Genomic DNA, 12,607 nt, shown 5'->3' with positions numbered 1-12,607 from the left:
TATCCCCCAATGAAGGCCACAAGAAAGATTTTTACAGTGAGTACCAAAAAATCCCCTTTTCTGTGCCGAAATCCAGAAAGGAGGTTTTACAATTCGAAACAGTAATGAAAAAGTAATAATATGGAGACCGCTGTGTTTGTGATCAGTAATCATCGGCTGCGGCTCCCTAATTTTTCACCCTATGTAGTAGGCTGTTGTATTGACCTCACGGTCACATCAGTGCATGGGTTTATCGGCAGGTAGACCTCATCCGGTAGTCCGCTGTTTATCGGTTTACCTTGTGAGATCAGAGGACAAGGTCATGGAAGAGGGGTTTTTTTTATCATTACGAATTAGAACTGGTCGTCTGCGCTAAGATAGTATAAAATTAAATCTGGATCCTTTAACTTGATTATTAATAGATCAAAGCCCTTGGACGCTGTATGACCCAACATGAGAACGTTCGGTGGTCTGAGTTCCTTAATTGGGACCTATTCCCCTTTCACTTATTGCCCTGGTTCAAAGCAAAATAAACCTTCAGTGTCCAGGTCGTAATGAATTTATCAGAGGTTCTTATGATCCACATTCTATAACTCATTTTAATTAATGCTCACTGACAGGTTCCGATCTAGAATTAATTGGCTACAGTTTCTAATAGCTTGGGAAGGAGTAATGATAGATGAGAAAAAAAAAGACTAGATGTTAACACCCATGTAGATGTAGACCTAAGATAATTAAATCGCTCGGCTTTAATAATTGCCGTAACCATCTTGATAAACTACACCAACCTCACTAGAAGGACAATTATTATCCTCCTGTGGTATGGTAAAAAAAAACACTGTCACAGTACAACAAGGGAAGCTCCTTTGACCTAGCAAGACCTTTTTCCATGTCACTGTACATGTATTCTGAAGTCTTGCATTTTTCACACTAGTCACTGAGCTCCATAATAGGGTGATATTTTTATATTTTTTGTTTTGCAGAGATCACTTTTCAGCAGTCTCCTCATCATCACAGGCAGGATTTACATAGACAAGTGACTCTTATGTAGATCACACCGGATCCACCCTTCAAAATTTGTGATGGTCACTGCTCACCACCTCCACCTCTCTGCGTAATGACCTCTGTACATATCACTGAGCATGCCTAGAACACACGGATGGGGCCATTGACTTTCTAATTGACTCTTGGCTGCTTAATTTGTGCTCGGTCTGACCTCATTGTTGTCACTTTTTCAAGCGGTCACAAATAACGTGGTCTACTGCTTTTTGTGGGGGGGGGGGGTTTCCCGCCTGGAAAAAGGTGGATGCGCTGCGTAAACTGAGTTCAGAGTACAAAGCGACTCTGTCTGATTTATCAAAGTCAATGGCCTCATCAGCGGATCCTGTGAATCCCAGTTCTTTTGGCTTCGATGGAGCCGCTGAGGTGTGTCTAAACCAGTGTTACCCAACTCCAGTCCTCAAGAGCGACCAACGGGTCATGTTTTCAGGATTTCCCTTAAAATTGCACAGGTGAGATCTGCTTACCTGCACAGGCAATAATTCCACCACCTGGGCGATACTAAGGAAATCCTTAAAACCTGAGTTGTTGAGGGAACTCTGGTCTAAACTGTGACATGAACCTGGCCTAGGTAGTCTTTGGAATGATTCTCTAAATTTCTGTACAATATACTTGCCCTTCAGTAAACGTGTCAGGACAAATTGCAATGTTCTTCAAAAAAAAAAGTACCATAATTTCGTCTTCCCATTTTGCTCTAGGTAACACCTTCCTCCAAGATTGTGGGAGACTTGGCACAGTTCATGGTACACAATGGTTTGTCTCGTGAAGAAGTTGAAACTATGGCGGATGAACTCTCCTTCCCGCTCTCGGTGGTGGAGTATCTACAAGGTTATGTTGGAATTCCCTATGGAGGTTTCCCAGAACCCTTAAGGACAAAGGTAACACCACTACACTGACTTTCTAACCTATGTTATAATCTTCAAGATCTCCAAATTTCCAAACAATTGGAATATTGAATATGTTCAAATCCTGAACCCAATCTACATAACCAAAACCTATTTAGCACAGGTTTGACAATTCAAATTTGCTTAGAAAATCTCAAATCAAATTTTTTTTTTTTGACAGGTTTTGAAAGACCTACCACGCATCGAGGGTAGACCCGGAGCCACGCTACCACCGATGGACTTTACTAAGCTTGAAGAAGGTTTGAAGAACAAATATGATGATATCACTCCAGAGGATATTATGTCTGCCGCTATGTATCCTAAAGTATTTGAGGAATACAAGGATTTCAGTACTCAATTTGGTCCTGTAGAATGTCTCAACACTCGACTCTTTTTGGAGGGACCCAATATTGCTGAGGAATTTGAGGTAGGAGGGTTTTTTTAAAAAAAAAAGTCTGAAACAAACATCTTGAACTTAATTATATAAAATATTTTCACTATAAGCCATGTGGATATACAATGTATGGAAGGATAGTCCTATTCGGATGCAGTTCTCGTTCTATGGTGACCTACATTCAGTTCAGTAGAACCACAGGATGTCCAGGTGGTTGCGGTCAGGATTTTACATTTTAGCAACCTGGTTTTCCAACTTTTATCAGTTTTAACCATTTTCAAGATATAAAGAGCAGAGAGAATGACAGTATAATGGATGATTGTTGCCGCTCTTGTGAAAATCAGTGGCTTTAACCATCCAAAACTTCATATTTTAATGAGCATGGGGTGTTGTGTCCATGTAAGACTGGAAAAGGTTAGTCATTCTGTAGAAATTATTAAAGGGCTTATCCGTCTTTTGATATTGATGGCCTATCCTTAGAATAGGTCATCGATGTTTTGACCACCAACTAAAAAAGGTAGGTCATCAATAATACATGAAGGAAACATAGAACAAGATGGTCCAGCATCTGTAGGTAGGGATTTTTAAAACCTCACATTAATTGAAAACATCCAAGGTATAAGAGTCTCCGGATCTACGCGTTTCGAGTCCTTGTGGGACTCTTAATCATGATCATGGGTCATGACTTGCATAGACTCGAAACACGAAGGCCTGTTATCTCCTATGCCTTGGATGTGTTTAATAACAGGCCTGCACGTTTCGAGTCTATGCAAGTCATGACCCATGATCATGATTAAAGATCCTGTATGGACTCGAAATGTGTAGATCCGGAGTCTCTTATACCTTGGATGTTTTTAATGTCTTTCTTTTTTTTAAATTATTTTTCAAGAAGTTTGAGGTTTTAAACATTCCTTTCTGTGGATGCTGGGCCACCTTAGATCCTGTTCAGGAGATAGATACTTTCCCTCCTCTGGGGTCAGCACATATTGGACATTTAGATTCTGAGTACTTGTCGAAAATGTCCAAGATCAGAATACCCCTCTAAGTGTTGAAGATCATGAAAATGTTCCATCATGAAATAGATGTGGAATCAAGAAGGTACGGCGCTGAATGCTTTTGACTAAGAGATGATTCATCTACAGACAGTGGGAAGGTGCCCAAGGTCAATGCGAAAACCTCATGTAAATGTTAGGATGACTAATCCATCTACTACAGACTCTTCTATTATTCCTGTACGTTTTATCTATTAATTTCTCAGGTGGAATTGGAAAGAGGAAAAACATTACACATCAAAGCTCTCGCACTGGGGGACCTGAATAAGGCTGGCCAAAGAGAAGTCTTCTTTGAGCTCAATGGTCAACTTCGATCAGTCCTTGTTAAAGATACTCAGGCCATGAAGGTAAGGTGCCTTTAAGTAGCTCCTAGGGGGTGGATGCTAATATTTAAAAAGTAGGTCATTTCCTGATTACTCATTTCCTTTAAGTAAGGTTTTAATGTTACTTTTTTAATGTTTCATTTTACATATCATGATCTGTATTAAAAGAAAAAAAAATTGAAATCTTGCAATTTTAAAGGGAATCTGTCACCCCATTTTTTGACTATGAGCTGCCGACACCGACATCAGGGGCTTATCTACAGCATTCTGTAATGCTGTAGATAAGCCCCAGATGAAACTTGAAAGAGAAGAAAAAGGAGATATTATACTCACCGGGGGGGGGGGCGGTCCGAGTCCAGTATTGGTCCGATGGGTGTTGTGTTGTGAGCTCATCTGTTTATTCATCTTCTGGTGAAGGAAGGTAGTGAGGCTGATTGGGATGAAAGAAACCAAACACCTGATCAGGTGGATGGTGACTGGGTAACGGGAACTTCAGACTGGATATAAGGCAGCCGACACCCTTCTGAGTCGCTGGAGATTTCTCTGCTGGATTCTTGGAGACCAGTCTGATTCCTGCTTCCCAAAGATAAGTTTTTGCTCTGCTATTGAACTTATTAGTTTTGGTTTTGTTTATCTTGTTTTTTGGAGTTCTGCCATCCCCGGCCGGGGGTGTGCTGGATTCTTTTTCCTTGATCAGTGTTCTCTTTTGCTCTGCTTCCAGAATATTCTGAGTGCTGATATAGGGTTTGAAGTCTAGTGACTTCAGGGTCCTTTTTGCTTATCAGTTGTGTTGGTAATATTTTTAGCAGGGTTTTCTCGGATTGCAGACAGCAGCTTTTCTGTCCTGTCCTTTTTAGTTAGCTTGGGCCCCATCGTTTGCTCAACCTATCTTTCAATCTGTGTTAGTGTTTTCATCTTGCTTCACCTTCATTATATGTTGGGGGCTGCCTATTGCTTTGGGGTCTGCTCTGGGGCAGTCAGTTTTTCCCTTTTCTCTCTTTAGGCTAATGTAGATCTCCGGCTGTGCCGAGGTGTCTAGGATCACCGTAGGAACACTCCACGGCTACAGCTAGTTGTGTGATAGGATTAGGGGTCTGCAATCCGCTAGTTTCCAACCTCTCTGATTTTCTGGGCTGAGCTTGTGTTTTGTTTTTTCCTCCTCGGTGACGCAATCATAACAGTGTTGCCATCCGGCGCCTCCCATCTTCTAACGGTGATGTGCTCTTCTTTGCTGCCTGTCATGGCTCCAGCACAGGCGCACTGCTCTGCCCTGGTGAGGGCAGAGCAGAGTCCTGCAGTGCGCAGGCACCAGGGCAGAGCAGTACACCTGCACTGGAGCCATGACAGGCAGCAAAGAAGAGGACATCACCGTTAGAAGATGGGAGGCGCCGGATGGCAACACCCATCGGACCAAGACCGGACCCGGACCGCCCCCCGGTGAGTATAATATATCTCCTTTTTCTTCTCTTTCAGGTTACATCGGGGGCTTATATACAGTGTTACAGAATGCTGTAGATAAGCCCCTGATGTCAGTGCCGGCAGCTCATAGTCAAAAAATGGGGTGACAGATTCCCTTTAACACAGTCCACTATCTAATGAACATGTTCAAAGGCTATTGAAAAGGTACGGTGGGGAGGAGGAGAGCTGTGCCATCATTTATTGTGACAGGTAACACCTCTATATACAGAGATCTACCAATCAATGTCATCCTGTCTCTGATGATCGTGAAACTTTTGAAAGGTCTTCTGTAAAGAACTGGAACTTAGAGTCTAAAATTATTGTTTTAATTACACATCGGGATATGAAAAAAATGCCTTTAGTTGTATTTGTTAATGAATAATTATTCATTATAATGAATTCAGTAGGCAAAAAGGATGAGAAGACGTGGCTGACAAAGTTTCTTGTATGCAAAGTTTTATGAAACTGTAACCTTTTAGGAAGAAATATTTACAGGGTTGAAACCTTGCTGTCCATATTCTTAAAGAGGATGTCCTCTACTTTTACATTAATAGGATAGGTCATCAATGTCTGATCGGTCGGTCACTCCCGCCGACCAGCTGATATCAGAAGTACTTGCTTGCGGAGCTTAGCCATCTACTTGTAGTGACCGGGGCTCGTTACTGCACATCTGCCTCCTATGCAAATCAATAGGAGGCAGACATGTCGCGGCCACTCCAAGTAGACGTCCAAGCTCCGCAAGTAAGTACTTCAGGCCGGTGGCCGCCATCGATATTAGCTGATCGGCGGGGTGCCTGGTGTCGGACCCCGGCCGCTCAGACGTTTATGACCTGTACTAAGTAAGGATAGGCCATCAATGTAAAAGTAGTGGACAATCTCTTTTAGGGGGATGACTCAAATTGATGTGATGCTTCCAAAATTTTGTATTACATTGGTTACCTGGCGCCCACTATTATCACCAGTATAGAAACTAGAAAAATTACATTTTTGAATAGTGATCTACAAATCAAGAATGTGGTCAAAATTTAATTTTTTTTTTTCTTGAAGTTCTGCCTCATTATTTCCTCTTTCCCTTGTCTGCAGGAGATGCACTTCCACCCCAAGGCCTTGAAGGACGTGAAAGGCCAGATTGGAGCCCCCATGCCCGGAAAAGTGATTGACATCAAGGTTAAAGAAGGTCAGACCATTGAGAAAGGACAGCCTCTCTGTGTACTGAGCGCCATGAAGATGGAGACCTTGGTCAATTCTCCTGTCTCGGGAACCATCAAGAAGATCTATGTGAAACCTGACATGCATCTGGAGGGAGAAGATCTCGTACTGGAAATAGAATAGATTGAGCGTAAAATTGGAAGAGTTGTGCCGGGAAGGGGATTAGTGAAACGCCTAGATCGAGAGGGCGCTGTATACTCCGCTCTCCGTCAGTGTCGATGAAATGCTTAACATGTGGGTTTAGGGACCTAAAAAATTGATATCTGGATTATTTTCACTTGCTGAAAAAAAATATAATAATTTGCTAAATAACACACACACAGAAGCTCAGACAAACGATAGGGAAAAAAAAAAGTATTTGCCAATCTACGCTGTTATCTAGGTGCGGGGAAATTGCTCTCCCGGAGATTGCTTACTGCTTGTAAAGGAGTCAGATGTTTCACAAAGTAGAAATCTCTCCAATTCATTTTCTTTAGTGCCAAACTGCAAAAAAAAAAAAAAGCTGAGCTTGCAATTCCTGCTCTATCCAGCTACTTATTGAATAGGGATTAGATATGTATTAGACCCCCCTAGATGTTAGATTGCCCACTGCATACAGTGAAGGCTGTGACTGCATCCCTATCATACCAAACAGTAGCGGCATGCTCGGATGCTGACAGAGTGCTCGAATACTATGTTCTACTCCCCGCAGCTGCATGCTGTTCGACAGCCACAACACATGCGGGGGATTGCCTAACAGACAGGAAATCCCTGCAAGTGTTGCTGGTGTCTAACAGCCTCGAGGCATGCAGCCGCGGGGACTAGAACATAGTTTTCAAGCACGCTCGGATAACACCTTATCAAAGCACGCTCGCTCATCATTACCGGCGATCACTGCCTGCTTACTAACCTGTGCGTTCATTGACATCATCCCTTGTATCAGCTCACACAAGATCCTGTCGAAAATTTCAGCACCACGGACAGAGGTTCAACACTTGACTGTTGCAATGGTTTACATCCCGCTGTGCACAGCACCAGCACATACATATCCTATTATAAAAAATAAGGAGGAGGGGGGCAAAAAAAATCAATTTTCTTTAAAAAAAAAAATTTAAAAAAAGTTTACTTTTTTGTTGTTTTGTACTGGAAATCAATGCTTTCTAGGTTATGGTTCGCTATTACATGACACTATGCAATTAGTTTGTAAAAATGTTAAGCTCATTCTTTTCTTATCTCTTTGATTTTATATTTTTCTCCTTCGTGGCCAGTTTTGTTCTATCAGTTGGTGTTTGGTGCCTTTAAGACCTGGGATTGTAAATTTTTTTTTTTTTAAGCAATGGTCCATTTAATCCTGGAAATGCACTAGATATTCAAGTTGTAAGACTGTAAATGAAGTGTAGCCTCATATTGTAGGCAGAGAGAATGGATTTGATGGCTTAGAATATAATTTACATTTAAAGGTATAAGAAATAAGCTGTCATGCTCGTGTACATGAGAAAATACAATATTTCTGGCTATAATATTTTAACCAGTTTTTCCACCTCTACTGGCTTTCTAGTTTTCAGTTGTCTCTCATCATAGCAGCTAATCTACACTCACTAGCTGTCTCCTATACACAGATGAGCAGGAATCCCTCATCTCTGCATATGCCGTCTTTGAGTAGCCCATTTTTTAGAAGTAGCACAAGCATCGAGGACATTATACAGTGGTATTGAGCAGTGTAGATGTGAATCCTGCTGTAGGGTGTATCTGTGAATCCAACTCCTTAGTTGTATTTCTGAGATTGGATATTTTTCTTCCCCTAAAATCATGACATTCTTCAATTAAATTGCACTTGGAAAAATGTAACATATCGTCATGATGTGGAGTATTCTGTTGTTGAAACGCATCGGTTTCTTTTCAACGTGTTCTTTCTCAGCTGGCCATACTCTATCACGGTTTCCTTCTCCTGTGCATAATTAGGACTGCCGTGTTTCACATCACTTTTGCCTACAAAGTTGCAGTTGTCGGTGTCAAGATGGCTGCCTTCACGCTAAGAAAACCTAATCAAAGACCCCCTCTGAGAGAGGGAACCTGTGAAGAGCCGTTTGTAAACCATTTGGCAGATGGTGAGGTTGTCAAGGAATGGAAACTGTCGAGCTCGGATCACTTTATAGACATAATCTGCCTCCGGAGGATGTGTTGAGCGGTTTATGTAAAGATACAGTTTGCTGTAGTCACTGCATTAGGAATAATACTTTTCCGGGGGACAGTGGCCTTAGATTTTATGCCGCCATTTTTCTCGGTCGGTTTTGGGATGCTTAGGGTGGATGCACAATTGAGATCAAATAGCCTCACCTTATTTCTTACCGAGGATAATCGAAGCCTGACTTGCCTGCCCTTCAGCACTACAGCTACTAAATTTTAATTTAGGGCAGTAGCTGTGCATTGTGGGAAAAATCCTGGGCATTTAGGGATTGCCAGCTGCTTGTTTTAGGCTACCCTTGGTCTCAAGTGCCTTTGGGCTGTGCCTATTTTAAGAATTTTCCGCCGTCTAACCTCCCTTGCCTAGTAAAGAATTTATAGAGTCTTAGCAGAGAGACGCTACGCGATGTGTGCTGCATTAAGGCTCTCGTTCCCGTCCCCGTCCCCTCTTTTCACCTTGACTTGTTTAACAACACTTGCCGATACCTCGAGCACTCATCGCCAACACCTCTAACCTCCCCCCCGCGTTAACTCTTCCCTCGCTGGAGAATTTAGTCTCATCTGTCCCAGTTGGAGCAGGCTAAATGTCACTTATCACTCGGCGGGTGCCTTCGCTTATCTCATCTTGTCACAAGCGGCTCTAATCGCTTTGCTAATAACATTTTTCAAAAGTCCAGTACGTAGGCCGCTTTTACCTCCCTCCCCCCCATATATGTCAGATCGGATGATTGTTACAAGTCTGGCTACGTGGATAGGTAAAAGGTCTTTGTATTTTCCATTTAACGTTGATATGTTCACAGATTCGTTCCGTGTGAAGAGCCTGCAGGGCCATACGTAGTGCAAGCACTTTGTAAGAGCTCCGACCTTTCAATATCCGAAATACAGTGAACTGTATGTGAACCCAGTTGGGTCGGATGGTGATAAATGTGATGTCTGATGTGCAGACTGTGTCATGGCTTCCACTATTACAGATCTCTTACATGTGCAGTTTTTTTTTTTTTTGTTTTTTGTTTTTTTTTAATTTTTAAAAGGAAAATGTCAGGAGACTTTTTACAAAAAAAAAAAAAAAAAAGAAATGTAACTGGTATGGCTGTGTAAGTCCCAGAAAAAAATAAAAATGTCTGTTTTTTTTTCACTAATCTGACATAATAGAGCTGAGTAATCAAGCTTTAAAGTCTACATGAACATTAACCTGGAAGTGCATCAACGCACCCCATATTTAATTCTAGGCTACTTTTACATGTGGCTTAAAAGCTCGATTTCTCAGCACTGGCACATTGGATTAAAATGATATCAGTTTTACAGTAATCCGGTGTGGCTCCATTGTACCTGTTCTGAGAATTTAAGCTCTGAAGCCACATCGGATTACTACGAAGCCACATCGGATTACAATCGTACCGGTTGCATAATAATCCGATGTGGCTTAAAAGCTTGATTTCTCAGCATTTGGCCCATTGGATTAATATGATAGCCATTTACTAGTAATCCCATGTGGCTTCAAAGCTTGATTTCTCAGCACTGATACTCGTTTTATAGTAATCTGACGTGGCTTCGATTTATTATTTTAATCCAAAAATTAATTTCTCAATTCAGCCATATTTGGATTAACGTGATCCCAGTCTAAAAACGAGAGCAAAGTGCCAGCGCTGAAAAATCAAGCTTTTGGTTTAAAATGATGCCAATTTTATAGGAATCTTGACATGGCTTCAAAGTATCAGTGTTGATAAACGAAGCTTTGATACCAGTGTGACAGTGGTGAGAAATCAAGCTTTTAAGCCACATGGAAAAGTAGCCAAGAATTAAATATAGCGTGTGTCAATGCCCCAATTTTACATGTGAGTTCTCAGCACTGGCACTTTGGATTAAAATGATACCCATTGCGTAGTAATCTGATGTTTCTTCAAAGCCTGATTTCTCAGCGCTGCTACATAAGCCACTTTGGAATATTATAAAATTAGTACACCTTTAAGCCAAAGCTTGATTTCTCAGCACTTGCACATTAAAGCCCCATTGAATTATAAAATTGATATTTTATTCCAAAGCTTGATTTCTTAGCACTAGCACATTGGATTAAAATGCTACCCGTTTCCTAGGTATCTGAAGTTTCTTCCAAGCTTGATTTCTCAGCTCTGATACATTAAAAGCCTCATTGGATTATTATAAAATTGGTATAATTTTAATCCAAAAATTGACTTCTCAGTAAAGCAACATCGGATTAACACGATCTCTGTTTTAAAATGGTACAAGTGATGAGAAATCAAGCTTTGGATTAAAATGGTACCAGTTTTATAGCAATCTGACGTAGCTTCAAAATATCAGTGCTGAGAAATCGAACCTTAAAGCCACATCGGATTACTATGAAGCTGGTATCCTTTTTAATCCAATGTGTCACTGCTGAGAAATCAAGCTTTAAGGCCACATGTAAAAGTAGCCAACATTTAAAAATGGGGTGTATTGACGCACCACTTTTACATATGGTTTCAAAGCTTGATTTCTCAGCACTGGCACATTAATATAAATTTTAAAACAGTGATGAGCAAGCGTGCTGGGATAAGATGTTATCTGTGCATGCTTGGGTGCTGACCGAGTCTTTGCCATGCTCGAATAGTATGTTCGAGTCCTCGCGGCTGCATGTCTCACGGCTATTCGACAACCGCAACACATGCAGGTACGGGGACTTGAACATATTATTTGAGCTCGCCAAGGACACTCATCCAAGCATGCTGAGGTGCTACCTTATCCTAGCACGTTCACTCATCACTGATTACTACAAAACAGGTATTATTTTTATAGTTCTAAACATTTCCCTTTAAGCCACATGCAAAAATTCCATATCGCTCCACTCTAGATTTTTCCCTCGCAGGATGGTCTTTTACTTTGTGCACAGGATGGCCTTTCCTATAATTAATGCACAGCTCCCTGTCCAATTACTTTATGCAAAAAATGTACTCTGCCAATTGAATCCCTATGTAATACCAGGCTGCTGCGCACAAGAGCTTGCCGTGTTGGGAATTTTGATGGGCTTATGTGTGAATTTATCTAAAATTTAGCTTTTTTACATACATTAGTTGTAATAGTTGCAGCTGCAAGTGTTTTATTGTATTGGACCATATCGTACCCTGTGCCCGCCGTGCAAGTCTTTTACCACTGTTCACATAGGGTACGGGGGGACTTGATGTTTACACTGCTTACCTTTGCAGGCTTTTCGGACCACCTTATGGTTGTATCCTTGCATTTTGTACTCCCGGTTGCAATAGATGTTTACTGTCCTATCAGATTTGTGGTGCGTGCTTTTAAAAAAAAAAATAAAGCTGAATTCGCATTCATTTATGGAGAAATATTGGCGCCTAGGAGGCGGCGTTCTCTCTGTAGAGTTTGTGCTTTTAGTCAATGTAGTAGAACCGCAATAGAGACATCATCCCCTTCTCTCCACTCCATATGGTAGGGTAGAAAGGCGTAATAATCGTTAATAGCAAGTAGCCATAATGGCGACGATTGTAACCCCGAATCATTGTTAACTGTGGACCATTAACTTTTGTAATACCAGTATTTTGTTACCTTGTTTACATCATTGACTAACTGGATAACGTCGCCGTTGTCTTAACGCTAGAGAAATAACAAAAAGGAACATAGAATGTCTTACCTGTACAGGATGAATTTTACTTTTGCAAAACCGTAATTACGGATGTGACTTTAACCTAGTGTTTATCCATTGGAAATAAAGCTGAATTGATTACATCACCTTCCTCCGCTTTCATTTATTGCTTCCGGACCTTTCTTTGAAATGTAAATTTCGTGGGAAAACACAGAAGGCATCGCATACACCTGAAAAAAAAAAAAAAATGAAAAAAATATCAGAACCGAACATGAAAGAGGGTGTAAAGATTTAACATTTTTGTACCGCTGTGTCTAGAAAAAATGGATTACTTGTAAGATAAAGTGGAGGGATAATGTGTATGGATTTTATGTATGGAGTATACTGACATCTACGAGATATTAAAGGGCTTTTTGTTAATATCCTAAGTTATCATTTATTCATTGGGTAAGCTGCTGCTCACTGGGGTCCAAGTGATCTGTAGGACTGGA

The 12,607-nt window shown here is 41.1% G+C and overlaps 1 protein-coding gene across 2 annotated transcripts in view; it reads left to right on the top strand.

The window, feature by feature from the left end:
* PC (pyruvate carboxylase) overlaps positions 1-12,259 on the top strand; it is a 342,511-nt gene extending 330,252 nt beyond the window's left edge. For both annotated transcript variants that reach the window (XM_073578487.1, XM_073578486.1), the window contains exons 18-21: positions 1,737-1,916; positions 2,104-2,349; positions 3,575-3,715; positions 6,233-12,259. In XM_073578487.1, coding sequence (XP_073434588.1) covers positions 1,737-1,916; positions 2,104-2,349; positions 3,575-3,715; positions 6,233-6,481 — 816 coding nt within the window. In that variant the 3' untranslated portion in view covers positions 6,482-12,259. The remainder of the gene's footprint in view (positions 1-1,736; positions 1,917-2,103; positions 2,350-3,574; positions 3,716-6,232) is intronic.
* Positions 12,260-12,607: the final 348 nt, after the last annotated feature.

Source organism: Dendrobates tinctorius, unplaced genomic scaffold (genome assembly GCF_039654945.1).
Source record: "Dendrobates tinctorius isolate UK_male_01 unplaced genomic scaffold, ASM3965494v1 ptg000059l, whole genome shotgun sequence".
Lineage (NCBI taxonomy): Eukaryota > Metazoa > Chordata > Amphibia > Anura > Dendrobatidae > Dendrobates > Dendrobates tinctorius.
The sequence above is the reverse complement of the archived record's forward strand: the minus strand, read 5'-3'. Positions and strand labels throughout refer to the sequence as shown.